Here is a 17,083-nt window from a genome sequence, read left to right as displayed (position 1 = left end):
CAACAACCTCGATAATAAGCAACCACCTCAGTCCTCACATCATTTGGTCGTTAGGTTAGATCGACACATATTTAACAGATGTCTTATTCCATTTCCTTTCTGCAACAATTTATAAATATTTTCGTCTTGTTTTCTTTTCTCATTTTATCTTTTTTAAATTCAAAAATATTTTAAAGATTATACATTTTAAAAATAGTAGTACTAACAACCAAATGATGTAATTACTAACAATTCAAAAATATTTTAAAGATTATACATTTTCAAAAATATTTATATTTTATCAAAAATATCTAAACCCAAATTTTTAGGTTCGTTATTTGCTTGTTGATCTTTGTTGACGTATGATACCACTAGTTGGAGAGTGTGCTTCAAGTTTTGACATTCTAATTCAATAAAATTAGAGCATTAAATATTCAACAAGTAATTCTATTCCAAGACTATATATACGTGTAAAACCCTACACAAGATAGTAATTTATTCCCGAGCCACGTTTCTTATAATAAGAACGTAGACACATGTATGTCACTCGCTTTTAGGGCATACAGATATAAAATGGCAAACATTTACATGACACACCACAATTTATAAAAATATATATGGAAATGGTAGAAGAGCTCAAGAAGGTGAGCTTGATGGCAGCTCCAATGGTGGTCGTATCAGTGTCGCAGTGTTTACTGCCGGCTATTTCACTGATGATGGCCGGTCATCTTCGTAGCTTACCGGCGCTTTCTGGTGTGGCCATCGCTACTTGCTTCACCAATGCTACTGGCTTCGCTGTCCTCGTAAGCCTTTCGTTTCTCACTTATTTACTCTCTACCACCACCTTATTTTTAGCATATGGTTACATTTCGTTAGTATAAAATCAGAACTCGGTTTTTCAAATCGTAATACGTCATCAGATATTTGACAATTTTTTAAAATTATTCAAAATAAGTTGACAACAGTTTCTTTATATATTATTCAAATAATTTAAATAAAATAAAAAATTTATTTTTCATTTTTTATTAGATATTTCATATTCAAGTAAACTTCCCTGAAAGATATTTATTAGTTTTTATAAAGATATAAATTACTTAAAAAATAATTAAACTCAAAAATATAATATATAAAGATTATCAATTCCAATAAATAATTCAAATTTTTACTCATATTTTTAATATCGTTTTAGTCGATTTTGGGTTCTAGTTTCACTTTTATTCATTTGTTTAAATTAGGCCAAATCTATTATCAGGTCCCTCTACTCTTTACTTTTTTTTCAATACTCTTCTACTTTAATTTGTCGTTTACGTGTCCTTTTACTTAGATATTTCTAGTCAGCATGTCCGGATGGATGGAATGGAGAGAGTGGTTCTCACTCTCCATTATTGAGAGTGAAAAAAATGATGACATTAAATAAAGTCTAGGTGGCATAAATTAAGGACTTATATCATTTAAAATCTTAACTTAAAAGATAAATTGTAATTTTAAATAACATTGATGGCAAAACAATAAATTTGCCACCATCTTCTTCCTCTTTCTATTGTTTAACTTTCCAACCATACATGGCCTTATTTTTTTTAACAGATTTGCAGTTCAAAACCAGAATTACACAACAAATTAATAAGAATTACTTTCTAACTTTCCTAATCAAACATCATTTCAATAAAAAAATGAAAACCATAAGACCTAACTTTATACCTAAAAAATCACAACCACTGCCACCCATTTTAATTTTTCGGACATCAAGACTTCTTCTCCTTCGCAGCAATGTAAACATGACCCAAGTTCTCAATCGAAAGGAAAAACCGATAAATTAACTAAAAAGAATTGATTCAACTGGTAAAATAATGAAGAAAAAATTCAAACCTCCAAATTCCTTATCATTTGATGCCCAAAAGCATTATTGGATGCATCTGTTACCATTAGTAAGAACTGTAAGTGATCTTGTTTACTCTATAACATGAGCATGTAAAATTAAAAACAAAATTGATAAACCAAATAAGTGAAGAGCCACAATTAAATTTGAAGAATTTGGGATAGGGTTTATTTGGAGAAGATGATACGACGTGGATTATACATGTGGATTTATTATGTGGTTAAATAACATTTTGGGTCCCTTAAATTGTCTTTTATTTTTAAAAATAATGGTAACATGTCATTGGTTAATGGAAATTTTATTATTTAACGAAAATTTTATTAGTTAACGGAGAGTGTGGCACACTCTCCGCATTTCATCCATCGAGGGGCAAAATGACTAGGAAATTGAAAGTAAAAGGACACGTAAACGGAAAATTAAAGTAGAAGGACCTATTGAAAAAAAAGTAAAGAGTAGAGGGACCTGATGATGAGTTTGGCCTTTAAATTAAAATGGAGAATAGTTTAAATATATCTTTATACTGTTTCATACTACTTTTCAATTTTTCTTTACCATCAAGTTTCCAAACATAAAGTAAAATAGAGAGTTTCTTTAAATATTTTTTCGCTTCTATAATACAATTAAATCTGAAAATTTAAAAATTGATTAAAATCAATTTTTTTTAAAAGTTTGGGCGAAAAGAGTCGCAAAGGTAGTGTACTTTCAAATGGTTAAGCCTTACTAAAAGGTAGTGTACTTTCAAATGGTTAAGCCTTACTAAAACATCAAATGTAAAATTATTATCTTTACATGAAACTTTGTAAAAATGTTAATCCCACCTAAAATAGACTAGAAATATTAAATCCTATGCTTCTGCTTTCAAAATTAAATTGTCTTTAGTTCTATGTGCAGATGGCAAATATTAATGTTGTTCATCTAAGTAGAGAAAGAAATTAAACTGAGTTAATTGTAGTGACACAATTAACCTAAATCAATGCATTAGCTATTTTGTTACATTCATAAAGGTATTTCCAATTTTATTTTGTTTATGTGGCGAATTTAATTTACATAAGAATAAATATTAGTTTACAAGGAATATGATTGGATAGTTAATGTTATCTAAATATTTTAATTATTATGGCAAAGCAGTTAGGACTATCTGGAGCACTGGAAACTCTATGCGGGCAAGCATACGGAGCAGGCCAATACAAAAAGTTCGGAAGCTATATCTACTGTGCAATAATATCTCTAATTCCAATCTGTTTTCCTGTATCTATCTTATGGATTTTCATGGACAAAATTTTAATATCGATAGGTTTAAGCCCTGAAATCTCAAAAGTAGCTTGCAAATATTCAATTGCACTCATACCAGCTTTATTTGCCTATGCTATTCTTCAATCTCTAATTCGTTATTTCCAGTCTCAATGCTTGCTTCTTCCGATCCTCATCGGCTCTTTCGCAGCTCTTTCTGTCCATATTCCGCTTTGTTGGGCTTTGATTTACAGATGGGAATTCGGAGAGATTGGAGGAGCAGTGTCTATTGGTGTGTGTCATTGCCTAAATGTCATGTTTCTTGCTGCTTATATGAGATATTCTTCTTATTGTGAGAAGACCAGAATTTTCTCGTGGAATTGTGTTTTCTCGAGTATTAGTGAGTTTTGGCGCTTCGCCCTGCCTTCTGCCGTAATGGTTTGGTAATTTTTATATATTTATTTGATCTTTTTTGAGTTTATGTTGCACAAAAATAGAGATATGAAACAATAAAAAGCAAGAAATGCCACTTTTTACGAGTTTTGGAGTTTCATAAAGTAGAAATGCAGCACTAAAACGTAGACGTCTGATAAGTTTCCGTGCAATGTGTAATTAAGTTGACATATAAACATGTAACAATAAAAAATAAAGAAATGTCATGTTTTACTTGGAGTTGCAGAAGTGGAAATGCAATGATAAGTTTTCGTGCAACATAGTAATTTGAATTTCTGTATATGCGATTGCTTAATAGCTATTTCTTTCTGTTTCGGCTGATCTTCTGTAGTCTTGAATGGTGGACATTCGAGCTAATTACATTGCTTGCTGGGCGTCTACCAGATGCAAAGCTTGAAACATCAGTTCTTTCTATTTGGTACGCGTTTTTCTCTGCTATTTTCAGTTCAATAACTTGAACATGAATTAAGTTTCTGATATATTTGCTCATTATAATCAGCATAACAACTACATCACTACACTACTTTGTACAATATGGTCTTGGCGCTGCTGCCAGGTAAACTTCACACATTTTCTATCATTAAGAATCTGATAAACCTTCGGCTACATCCATTTGATTTAATGCTTCCATTCTATGGCATAGTACTCGAGTTTCGAACGAACTAGGATCAGGAAATCCGCAGGCAGCTCAATCAGTTGTCCGCGTGGTGCTAGCAGTTTCGATTACAGAAGCAGTTACAGTAAGCACAGTACTCTTCGGATGTCGCAGGATTTTTGGATATGCCTTCAGCAATGACAAGGAAGTTGTAAGCTATGTAACTAAAATAGCTCCTCTGCTTTGTCTCTCTATTATAATGGATAGCTTACAAGCAGTTCTTTCAGGTATCTATATAAATATTCAATATATTGCTATTATCTTTAATGCGTGATGCATACCGACACGAACAGATCCGTCGGGAAATCTGACGGTAGTCTTTTGGTCCGTTAAAGATTATTGGATGGATGATTTTGGATGGCAGGGATTGCTAGAGGATGCGGGTGGCAGAAGATAGGAGCAATTGTGAACTTAAGCTCATATTACATAGTTGGACTTACAATATCTGTTGTATTATGCTTTGTTTTTCATCTTAAAGGCAAAGGGCTTTGGGCTGGAGTGCTTACAGGCTCAATTGTACAAGTACTATTGCTTGCAACCATAACTGCTTCAACAAATTGGCAAAAACAGGTTTACTTTTTGCTGTGATGAATGAAGATGTTTAAGCAAGTTTTAGATAACAGATTTTGATGTTTTTGTAAAATTTCAGGCAAATATGGCAAAGGAAAGAATATTCAAGGGGCCATCTCAGCAAATAGTGGATAGTGAGATAGAACTTTAAAGAAGGATATTCTAGCTCAATTGAAGTGCCATAGGTTCTTAACAATTCATAAAAGGAGCTTCAAGATTATGCATTTTTTTCAATGCAAAACGTATGAAAGAAATGGGGATGTTAGTTAAGCAAATGTCCATGACTAGGTTTTGTATAGAATTCAAACCATAATCCTTTATTAGTTATGTATTACCTAGAGCTCTAGTTTTATGCAATTGTGTGTATATAATGGTGGAATACAGGATTTTATTAGGAGATTTTAAATGTTTTAGGCCAAATATTATTTCATTTGGTCCAAATTTTTTTTGGAAGTCATTCAATTCTAGTAAAATTAAAAATAAGGCTAAATGACAAAAAAAGGGCAAATCTTTCATAAAAGTTCTGTAAAAGTCTAAATTTTTCAATTTCATCCAATTTGTTCTGAAACACATGATTTCGTTTCAACTTGTCCAATTATGTAATTTTCTTCATGTGGCGGCTATGTGGTGTGATGTGGCATGCCACACATCAGTGTCACATAAGTAAAATTGTATAGTTGGAAAAAATTGAAATAAAATCATGCTTTTTAGGACAAACTGGATAAAATTGAAAGGTTTGGATTTTTGTAAAAAAGGTTTGACCTTTTTCGGTTTTTTAGGCTAAATACAATTATCAATTATATCAACTTTTTCAACATAGATGATGGTTGGAATGAGCGGAATTCATTTTATTTGAATAAGATAATAGAAGTTGAGAAATGAAGAAAAAATGAGAGAGATATATGACGCCATATTTTATTTCGTGGAATTATTTAGAATTTTTATTATTATAGTTTAATAATTACAGTTTATTTTAGTTTAACGACAGTCCGCTATATAAATTTGTTAAATTTTTTAATATTTATATTTTTCATAAACTGCCTATTAATTTGGGACGGAGGGAGTATTATTTTTTGAACAAAGGTTCAACGCGCTATTTAAACTTGTGACACGGAGTCATCTAACCCAATTTATACTTTTTTTGAACAATTAATCCCAAAATTCTTCATTTTTGGATCAAATAACCCCATAATTGTATTTTTAAAACGTGTAAAATAAAAATCGGAGGTGAATAATGTAAAAAATTAATTAGATACTTCTCTAATTATTATGATATAATTATCCTAAATTCACTTTTTTATAATAAAAATATAAATTATTAGATTATTTGCCCCAAAAATGAAGAGTTTTGGAATTAATTGCTGAAAAAAGTAAAAATTGAGTTAAACGATCCCGTATCACAAGTTTAGGAAGCGCATTGATCTTTTCTTCATTATTTTTTAGTTCAGTGAGAAATTCCTCCCTCTAAATAGTCCTACGTTGAAGTAATGAGTCTTTCAATATTTTGCCTTGTGTCATCCAATTCAGACTCATCAGTCCCCAATAGTGGCGCAATCGAAAATTATATTCAAGGTAGGGGTGTACAGTATTCTGTTAAAACCGAATTAACCGACCGAATCAAACCGAAATTTTAATTTGGTTCAGTTTTTGGTTAATTCAGTTCGGTTTCGGTTTTCATTTTCAAAAAGTTTGGTTAATTTGGTTCGGTTTGGTTTTGGCTATGGAATTTTCGAATTAACCGAACCGACCGAAATAACCGAATTATATATATTAATTGTGTTATTTTTGTAATTTTTTAAAAATAGTTAAGGTAATTTTATAATTTTTTTAGAATTTAGTTACTAAAACCCCTAAAATTGTACTTAAATTATAAATTAGTATTAAAATTATTGTTTTTTATTTTATTTTTTATTAATTAATTTTAATAAAATTTGGTTATTTCGGTTAACCGAAATAACCGACCGAACCAAAATATTATTTTGGTTTGGTTTCGGTTCGATTTTAATATAGTTCCGTTCGGTTTTGAAAATTTCTAATATTTCGGGTTCGGTTAATTCGGTTTCGGTCGGTTCGGTGACCGAACCGACCGACCGAACCGACCGAATGCACACCCCTAATTCAAGGGGGTATTATCTTTTATAAGATGATATGTTGTTAGCCTTTTTTTTTGGTTTAATACATAATTTGATCCCTGAATTTGTACCCTTTTATTTATCTAATCCCTAAACTTAACATCTCACCTATCGAACCTCTAAATTTGTTAAATAATCCGATTTGACCCCTAAACTTAATAAACATATAAATATTGAACCCTTCAGGTCCACCTGTCACTTGAAACATTCAAGAAAAAATTGTGTACGGAGGGGTTCAATGTTTACGTATTTATCAAGTTCGGGGGTTAAATCGGATTATTTAACAAGTTCAGGGGTTCGATAGGTGAGACATTAATTTGTAGGTTAGATGGGTAAAAGGGTATAAGTTCAGGGGTCAAACTATCTATTCATCCGCCTTTTTTTATAATTTATTTAGGCTAAACCATATATTATTTAATATTTTTAAGTCAACTAATAAAATAATATATTTTTGGTTTAAAAAAAAATTATCCCTCGCATCAATTTATTATACAATTAATGATTTATTAAAATAATTTAATTTATAAATACAAATTAAAGAATGAAAATATATAATTAAACTATTATAACAATTTTATTTTCATTTTCATATATTCAATTGCAACACAGTAAGCAGGAAATGAAAACGAAAATTGATCTAAAATTAAGTACATATATCATATTAAAAAAATTATATTAAATAACACAACCATCAAATGATTGTTTAGTAAGGAATATAAAAATGAGATCTAATTTTTTTTAACAACAGATTATGATATTAAGAAATTAAACCCAAAATACAATCTAACTGTCAAAGTACATCGTAAATCAAAATTATAAAAAAGTAAAAATACATTGAAATCCTATTATCGATCTAGAACTCTAAATTCGGTAGCCAAAAAAACCCATAATTAACAAAGAAATGGCTCATCAGTGTGTTAAAAATTAAACAGGTGGCCAAACTGGTGAAGCCACCGGTTCAACAAGCAGTTCAATCGGTTTGATAACAAAATCTAAAAATAAAAAATATGGGATTAACAATGGTATTTTACATCTTTAGCGATAAATTTTTATGTCGCTTATTCTAGTTTCCGGTTCAACGACCGGTTCACCTATTTAATAGCTAATTCAATATAGTTCTTTCGGTTTGATCAGGTCCAAGTGCAAATTTGTTTTTTAGCAGTTTTTAGACTAGATCAATGGTCGGTTTTCAGTTTAACCGATTCGACTAGCCGGTCCAGTAAAACACTGTTAATTATAACTATAAAAAAATTAAAATTAAAATTCTAATTAAATCTAATTAAACCTAATTATATCCAATTAAACCTAACTAACCTAATTGAACCTAATTAAGCCTAAATCTAGCCCACCTCCATTCGAGCAGTTTGTCGCCGCCTCATTCTCCACATCATTTGTCTTTAGCAGCGTCGCCATTTTTATCTCTAGTGGCATGCAGTTTCCATTTAAAGATAAATGATTGCCGTTTGAATCATAGCTCGTTAGTAATATAGTTGCAATTTAAAAATTATTAAGTATCCATCTAAGAAATGAACTAAATATTAAAGGTTTTTTTAAACTCTTTTCCATTTCCTAATGGATCGTGTGTTTCACGCGGAGATGAGACCATGAGAATGGCTTTTTGATCCAATTTTGCTTATTTCTAAATTGTTTTGATCCGTTCGTTTTGAAAATAACATTTTTAATCTTTTATACGAAAGTTGAGCAGGTGAATTGATCTTTTCTCATTAAATAATCAACAACGAGAAATAAATGAAGGTGGTCAATCAAAAAAATTATATTAATTTAGTATAGTAATTAGCTTGTATAGTACATAAAATTCATTTTAATATAAATTGACCGTTTTTTATTATTTATTATTTATTATTTTATATTAAATTATTAGATTTTTCATCTTTAAATTATTTTTGGCTTCATCCCTTTTATATAAAAAAACTAATTTATCCCCAACCCACGTTTAGAATGAGAAAGAAGACAGATGTACGTCATTCTCTTTTAGTGCATACAAATATAAATGGCAAACATTTACAATTTACATGACACTCCAAAATTAACAGAGATATGGAAACTGAAGTGAATAAGGCATGTGGAATACAAGAGCTAAAGAAGGTGAGCTTGATGGCGGCTCCAATGGTGGTCGTATCAGTGTCGCAGTACTTATTGCCGGCCGTTTCACTGATGATGGCCGGTCATCTTGGAAACTTACCGGCGCTTTCTGGTGTGTCGATCGCCACTTGCTTCACCAATGCTACTGGCTTCGATGTCCTTGTAAGCCTTTCGTTTCGCACTGTCTACCACCACCTTATTTATACATATCGGTTACATTTCGTTAGTATAATATCAAAACTCAGATCTTCAAATATTTTTTTTGTTTGACCGTGAGATGTCCTGAACGGGTTCTAACTATGAAACGACACAATTAATTTTTTTACATTCAAACTAAATCCCATTTGAGCCGGGTAGGTCCCTTACAGAAGGCAAAACTCTGACCACCAAATTTTAAACGGTTACATACACGATTTGACAATTTTTTTAATGCTATTTCAAATAAGTTGACAAAAATTTCTTTATACAACACTTAAAATAGTTTAATAAATAAAATAAAATAAAGTATTTATATTTTTTATTATTTCATATTTAATCAACTTTTCTCGAAAGATATTAATTAATTTTCAAAACATATTAATTAAAAGAATAAAAAAATTAGATTAAAAATATAACATATAAACATTATCAGATAAAATAAAAATTTAATAAAAAATAATGTTTTTCACTTAGAGTGAAACAAAAAAACAATTACGTTGATATAAACTTAAAACTTATTTTTTTATTTATTAACACATAATATGTAAAGATTACTTTCGCATGAAACTTTGTGAAAATGTTAAATCTCGCCTAAAAAGGAGTAAAAATATTGTATCCAAAGTAATAGATTTAGTCTACAGATTACGTGGTGGATCGAGTCTACCTAAAAATTTCTCTGAATTCAATGCTTCTACTTTTAAAATTGAGGGGCTGTTAGATTCAAATGATTTTCTCGCTTTCGAGAGGCAAAAGGAGCCTGGTCTATAGTTCCAAAACATGACACAAAGCGAAGAGATTGTAACTTTTTAGTAGTGAGTTTGAAAGTAGTTGGAAATAATAGTTGAACAAATAAGCCATATGTATAGGGCTGGCAATTCGTGTTATCGTGTCATAATTGTGTCGTGTACTCATTTAAAAATGGACAGTTTTGTCTCAATCGAACCCGACCCGTTTAACTAATCCTGTCAAAATATCAAACCCGAACCAGATCCGTTTATTAAACGGGTTAACACGTGTTGAACTGTTTAACCCGTTTATCAAAACAGGTCATAACAGATCACATGTTTATCCTGTTTAACACATTTATTAATGACTAGTTTAACATATTTTTTAATTAAATGAATATAATTAAACAACAAAACTCCAAAATAACCATAAATCTCAATACAAAAAATAATAATTAATAAATAATATGCATTATATGAGTATATTTGGTCACATATAATAACTTAGTTAATTATTATAATTAATAAATAGATTTAAATGTGTTTCAACGTGTTTTAGACGGGTTAGGCGGGTTTAACCTGTTTAACCCGCTATTTAACGGTGTCATAAACGGGTTGACCCGTTTATGACCAAACCCATGTAAGCTCAACCCGAACCCATTTAATTTTATGTCGTGTCGTGTTAACGGTCGTGTAGGAAATTGCCAGCCCTACATACATATACCTTTTAAATAATTCATTTTGAAATTCCACACACGATATGTGTTTGGTTTGTTACTAAACCTTTGGAATTCTATATCCTAATTTCATAAAATTATAGGTTATCCTTATTTCGTATACTGACTAAATCAAGAATTTATGAATGAATTTCTTGAGGTAAAACATACTATTTTATTACGATAAATGAAAATATCTTAAACAATTTTAAAACATACTATCAAATTTAAGTATAGTTTAGATTTATATATTCTCTCGTAAATCCAAAAAATCTTAGAGAGGATCGAAATGCATAAATTTTAAAGAGGGAAGATTCATAAATTTTAGAGAGATAAAATTTAAACAAAAATTTAATAGAGATAAAATTTAAACAAAAATTTAATAGAGAAAAATTTTTAAAGAGAGAAATTCAATTTTAGTGGGATAATTTTATTTTTTTAAAAAAGCAACTATAAATTTTAAACAGAAAAAATTCATAAATTTTAGATACATAATTTTTTTTTAAAAAAAATTAGCAAAGAGAAAAATTCATAAATCTTAGAAAGACACATCAATGAACTTTATAGCGGTGTTTTAAAAACGATATCTCGAAAAAAATCAAATACTTTAGAAGAAAATTCAGAGTGAAAATTTTAATGAGGGAACTTTTTTGAAAAAAAAATATTTACGTGAAAATTTATAAATTTAACATTATGTGAAACAATTAAAAGTTTAAGTGATAATATTTTTTAAAAAGTTACGTGAAAATCTAATTAAATTTAATATTACACCAAGCATAAAATTCAATTAATTTTTTAAATATTGCTTGCATAATTAATTTTCGTGATACTAAATGCAACAATATGAATTTCAAATGAAATTCATACTGTATAGATTGAAAGATTTTGAAATTAATGCAATTTTCTAAATCTATGAATTTTAAATTTATGGAATGTAAAATCTATACTTTTATAAATTTTATTGTTTCGAATGAATATAAATTTCATGAATTTGTAGGGATGTTTTTGAATTAATAAAATTTTAAAACAATCCATCATTCTTTGAAAATGATGGATTTCAACTTTTCCACTTAGGAGGTGGGAATTCAAATGATGAATTTTGAAAGACAATGAAATCTAAAAATCCATAGATTGTCACAACATTTGATTTTACTCTTGTCAACCGATGAATTTTGTTTAAATTTATGGATTGTATAGAATTGATCACTCAAATTCCATCGATCGAAACAATGTCTAGGTAGTATCACTCAAAGAATTGAATTCACTAGAATTGAACCACACAGTACTAAAATTGACTTTGCCACCCAAGCTGGTACTCCCTCCATTCTGAAATAATTGTCGCTTTAGGGATATTTTTTTGTTCCATAATATTTCTCACTTTAGAATACCAAGAAAGCATTTATTACTATTTTTCCACATATATCCCTCATTAATTTATTGAAAGAATACAAAAATACAAATAAAGAGTCATACTAATTAATGTTAACAAATTTCAAAAATCGCTAATTTAATAAAAATACTTATAATTTTAGACATATTTATTGATTCCTTAATTTGTGTGAAAATAGCTAAAGCGACAACTATTTCAGAATGGAGGAGTATCAATTTTGCCCACTTTGTTTGTATAACTGCCCCATATTCGATGTCACTTTATTTATTGTCTAAATTGGGAGGCAATTAATCCGAATTTGAGCCGGACATTTGATTAAATTTGTTCACTTTATTTCTATATGCAGATGGCAAAAATTAATGTTTATCGAAGTAAAGAAAGAAATTGAACTGGTGACACAGTTAACCTAAGTCAAAGCATTAGATCATGTTTGTGTAACTTATGTTCTAAGGTCTACTTACATCTATTTTCTAATAAGCAAAACAATCTAGCAAAAATACTCTTTAACATTTTTATTCTATTTGGAGGATTATGGATTAAATTATCAAAACATGCCGAATTTAACTTATGAAAAATTTAAGGAACGGAATGACCGTTTACTAACAATTTAATTACTATGGCAAGCAGTTAGGATTATCCGGAGCGCTAGAAACTCTATGCGGGCAAGCATATGGAGCAGGCCAATACAAAAAATTCGGAAGCTACATCTACTGTGCAATAATATTACTGATTTTAATCTGTTTTCCTGTATCTATCCTATGGATTTTCATGGACAAAATACTAATATCAATAGGTTTAAACCCTGAAATCTCAAAAGTAGCTTGCAAATACTCAATTGTACTTATACCAGCTTTATTTGCCTATGCTATTCTTCAATCTCTAATCCGGTACTTCCAATCCCAATGCTTGCTTCTTCCGATCCTCATCGGCTCTTTAGCAGCTCTTTCTGTCCATATTCCGCTTTGTTGGGCTTTGATTTATAGATGGAAATTCGGAGAAATTGGAGGAGCAGTGTCCATTGGTGCATGTCATTGGTTAAATGTCATGTTTCTTGCTGCTTATATGAGATATTCTTCTTCTTGTGAGAAGACGAGAACTCTCTCATGGAAATGTGTTTTCTCGAGTATTAGTGAGTTATGGCGATTCGCCCTGCCTTCTGCCGTAATGGTTTGGTAAATTTTATGTACTTATTTTATCATTTTTGATTTTATATATGCTGCACGGATATAAAAACTGGAAACAATAAAAATCAAGAAATGTCATTTTTATGAGTTCCGGAGTTTCATGAGTTGAAATGCAACACTATAATTAGGAGTCTGATAAATTTTCGTGCAATATGTAATTTGACATACACATGAAACAATAAAGAAAAAAAGAAATCTCATTTTTTTACGAGTTTTGGAGTTACAGAAGTGGAAATGCAACACTAAAACGTAGAAGTCTGATAAGTTTTCGTGCAACATAGTAATTTGAACTTCCGTATAAGCGATTTCTTAATAGATATTTCTTTCTGTTTCCGCCGATGTTTTGTAGTCTTGAATGGTGGACTTTTGAGATAATTACATTGCTTGCTGGGCGTCTACCAGATTCAAAGCTTGAAACATCAGTTCTATCTATTTGGTAGGCCTTTTTCTCTCTTCTTTTTTGTTCAAGAACACGAACATGAATTTAATTTCTGATATTTGCTCATTATAATCAGCATAACAACTACATCACTACACTACTTTGTACAATATGGTCTTGGCGCTGCAGCTAGGTAAAGTTCATACATTTTCTTTGCTAAACATTGGGTTACATCCATTTTGATTTAATGCTTCCATTTCATGGCATAGTACTCGAGTTTCGAACGAGCTAGGATCAGGAAATCCGCAGGCTGCTCGATCAGTTGTCCGCGTGGTGCTAGCAGTTTCGATTACAGAAGCAGTTACAGTAAGCACAGTACTCTTAGGATGTCGCAGGATTTTCGGATATGCCTTCAGCAATGACAAGGAAGTTGTAAGCTATGTAACTAAAATAGCTCCTCTGCTTTGTCTCTCTATTATAATGGATAGCTTACAAGCAGTTCTTTCAGGTATCTATATAAACATTCAATATATTGCTATTATCTTTAATGCGTGATGTGCATACCGACACGAAAAGTTCCGTCGGAAAATCTGTCGGTAGTCTTTTGGTCCGTTAAAGATTATTGGTTGGATGGTATTTGATGGCAGGGATTGCTAGAGGATGTGGGTGGCAGAAGATAGGAGCAATTGTGAACTTAGGCTCATATTACATAGTTGGACTTACAATATCTGTTGTATTATGCTTTGTTTTTCATCTTAAAGGCAAAGGGCTTTGGGCTGGAGTGCTTACAGGCTCAATTGTACAAGTAGTATTGCTTGCAGCCATAACTGCTTCAACAAATTGGCAAAAACAGGTTTAATTCTTGACGTGATGAATGAAGATGTTTAAGCAAGTTTTAGATAACAGATTTTGATGTTTTTGTAAAATTTCAGGCACATATGGCAAAGGAAAGAATATTCAAGGGGCCATCTCAGCAAATAGTGGATAGTGAGATAGAACTTTAAAGAAGGATATTTTAGCTCAATTGAAGTGCCATAGGTTCTTAACAATTCATAAAAAGAGCTTCTGATTTATTTCATATGAAGTCTATGAAAGAAATGGAGATGTTAACTAAGCAAATGTCCATGACTAGAATTTGTATAGAATTCAGACCATAATCATTTATCTGATCTGTATTTATGCAATACTGTGTGCGTGTGTATATAATGGTGGACTAGAGAGATTTTACTCAGATGTAAACTTTGCTTGTCTAATAACTTCTTGTTTGGTTAATTTTTCTAACTTTTTAAGCCAAACGACAACTTTCTATTTTCATTGTTTTAACTTTTAAGTCCAATAATATATCATTTAGTCCATTTTTTAAAAAATTCATTCAATATTATTAAAATTAACACCGATTATCAATTATATTAATTTTTTAAATATTGATAATGGTTCAAATGAACAGGAATGATGACGAAAATTCATTTTTTTGAATAGAATGATAGAAGTTGAGAAATGAAGAAAAAAAAAGGGAGATATTATATTTTTGAATAATTTCTACGAACTGATATGACGGATTGAGTTTGATGAAAAAAAGGGTTGCCACATGAAATATGGTTGTGACATGGAATAATTCAAGTCGAAAAACTGCACTGAAAAAAATATATAACATTATTAATCAAAATGTAATAAAAAAATACAACTACGCAATAATAACATGTATCTTTTCTTTGACGAATATAACATGTATCTTTAGTAATGTCAGTAGTAGTTTAATACTCCAATTTCACTTTTTTAATTTTTTTTTTTATGTTTTAGATGTTACTTATTAATTCACTAATTTTATTAAATTAGTATAAAAATATTAAAACACTTGGAGGATGTGTATAATTGATTTTTATATTACAAAAAGCACATAATTACTAACAATTAATAGTATTTTTAAATTTTGCTATCCTAGAGTCTATATGAATATATTTTTCTATTTCAAAATTTAATCATCTAATTCTATTTTGAAAATTTATAATTTTTTGAATTAATGGAGGGCTACTCTTCAATAATAATTTGCTCAAACAAAACAGGTTAGAAGCAATTACACTAATCAACCTGGTATTATTCACTTCATAAAAGAGAAGTACATAGTTACTAAATAAAGGAAGCAATATTTTACAACACTTAAAATATGACAATTAAGTAGATTGCCAAATTAAGTAGCAAATATATAGCCGGAACAATATTATACTTGTTCCTTTAAGCTCATAAGCTTGTGTGATGGTGATAAGGCATCAGGGATGGTGGTGGACCTGGTGGTGGTCTGGAGCAGTGTTGTTTAAGGCGCAAGGCGCTCTCAAGGCGAGATAGCCATATATCGCCCGAGGCGAGAAGCGCTAAAAAAGCGATCGCCTTATCGAAGTAAGGCGCCAATACCTAAAAATATTAAATATATATATTTATATATATATTTAATTAAAAATCATAAATCATAAATATAAAACTCTTAAATTTCTAAATTTAAACCATAATCATAAAGCTAATAGATCTATAATAGTAGTCCTAACCCTAAATACTTATCATCCAATACCAAAATCAAAACGAGTTTCAACTTTCAACAAAAGACGATCTTACAACTAATCAGAATAAGGAATTAAAGTCAATCACTAAAATATCCATCAACATTTTCATCAAATTCAGCTCCACCACCACTCTCATATCCTTCAATTTCATCCACATCTGAATCAATTTCATTGTTGATCATATGGATTTCCATCCTGGATCATATGGATTTCCATCATTTGCAAGTAGTTGTATTTCCATCCTGGATCCTTCTTCTTTTCAGTGGGTGTTGAACCATCAGTGCATGGTTGAGGTTGGCTATCCATGGCGTGAGAAAAAAGAATAAAAGGCTCTGCTCTTTTTTTTCTACTGAATGTATATTTTAATTTGAAGTTATTGTGTTTTACTTAAACCTAAACACTTAAATAGAGACTTGAATAGACTTTTAGACTTCCTAAAAGACTTTTAAATTTCCTAAGTTAAATCCATTTAAAGCATTAATTAAGGCATTAATTAAGGCTATCAAATAGGAATGTCTAGATTAGAGTAAAAGTCACCTAAAAAACGTAAAAAAACAAAAATTCAATAAAGCGTGCTTTTTCCATCTTCCAAGGCGAGCCAAGGCGAGCGCTTAAGCAAATAAAGCGCTCGCCTTACTGAAGGCGCCTCGACTGGAATGTCTGGAGGCGCCATCAGTCTGTGGCGCCTCGCGCTCAGGCGAGCGCTTTTAATAACACTGGTCTGGAGGAGGTAGTGGTGGATAAACAAGTACTTCAGGAGGGGATGGTACTGGACAATGATCAGTTGGTGGATGTGGTTGCGGAGGAGGAGGATGAACAACTACAGGAGGAGGTGGGGGACGTGAACTTGATGGTGGTGGAGCACGAGGGTCAAGTGGTGGTGGCTGTGCAAAAGGTGGCGGCGGCGGCACTGGAGGCCGCCATGGTGGAGGCGGATG

General features: G+C 30.8%; 2 protein-coding genes across 2 annotated transcripts; both read left to right on the top strand.

The window, feature by feature from the left end:
* The first annotated feature begins 477 nt into the window (after positions 1 to 477).
* Positions 478 to 5,198, top strand: LOC126676387 (protein DETOXIFICATION 9-like). Its single transcript, XM_050370577.2, has 7 exons — positions 478 to 782; positions 2,984 to 3,528; positions 3,870 to 3,956; positions 4,038 to 4,094; positions 4,182 to 4,420; positions 4,558 to 4,763; positions 4,843 to 5,198. Exons 1-7 carry the CDS (start codon positions 597 to 599, stop codon positions 4,912 to 4,914), a joined length of 1,392 nt encoding a protein of 463 aa, XP_050226534.1. The 5' UTR covers positions 478 to 596; the 3' UTR covers positions 4,915 to 5,198.
* Positions 5,199 to 8,837: 3,639 nt separating this feature from the next.
* Positions 8,838 to 14,871, top strand: LOC126676384 (protein DETOXIFICATION 9-like). Its single transcript, XM_050370575.2, has 7 exons — positions 8,838 to 9,160; positions 12,655 to 13,199; positions 13,561 to 13,647; positions 13,727 to 13,783; positions 13,860 to 14,098; positions 14,238 to 14,443; positions 14,523 to 14,871. Exons 1-7 carry the CDS (start codon positions 8,954 to 8,956, stop codon positions 14,592 to 14,594), a joined length of 1,413 nt encoding a protein of 470 aa, XP_050226532.1. The 5' UTR covers positions 8,838 to 8,953; the 3' UTR covers positions 14,595 to 14,871.
* The last annotated feature ends 2,212 nt before the right edge of the window (positions 14,872 to 17,083 follow it).

The sequence above is a fragment of the Mercurialis annua genome, linkage group LG4, assembly GCF_937616625.2.
Source record: "Mercurialis annua linkage group LG4, ddMerAnnu1.2, whole genome shotgun sequence".
Taxonomy (NCBI): domain Eukaryota; kingdom Viridiplantae; phylum Streptophyta; class Magnoliopsida; order Malpighiales; family Euphorbiaceae; genus Mercurialis; species Mercurialis annua.
Note: the sequence above shows the minus strand (reverse complement) of the source record. Positions and strands in the feature narration are given on the sequence as shown.

Excerpts from the sequence above, each read along its gene's own strand:
- LOC126676387 (XM_050370577.2), top strand. The coding sequence starts at position 597 with ATGGAAATGGTAGAAGAGCTCAAGAAGGTGAGCTTGATGGCAGCTCCA. Across the intron at positions 3,957-4,037 it reads ACATCAGTTCTTTCTATTTG|CATAACAACTACATCACTAC; the intron begins GTACGCGTTTTT and ends CATTATAATCAG. Across the intron at positions 4,095-4,181 it reads GGTCTTGGCGCTGCTGCCAG|TACTCGAGTTTCGAACGAAC; the intron begins GTAAACTTCACA and ends TCTATGGCATAG.
- LOC126676384 (XM_050370575.2), top strand. The coding sequence starts at position 8,954 with ATGGAAACTGAAGTGAATAAGGCATGTGGAATACAAGAGCTAAAGAAG. Across the intron at positions 13,784-13,859 it reads GGTCTTGGCGCTGCAGCTAG|TACTCGAGTTTCGAACGAGC; the intron begins GTAAAGTTCATA and ends TTCATGGCATAG. Across the intron at positions 14,099-14,237 it reads CTTACAAGCAGTTCTTTCAG|GGATTGCTAGAGGATGTGGG; the intron begins GTATCTATATAA and ends ATTTGATGGCAG.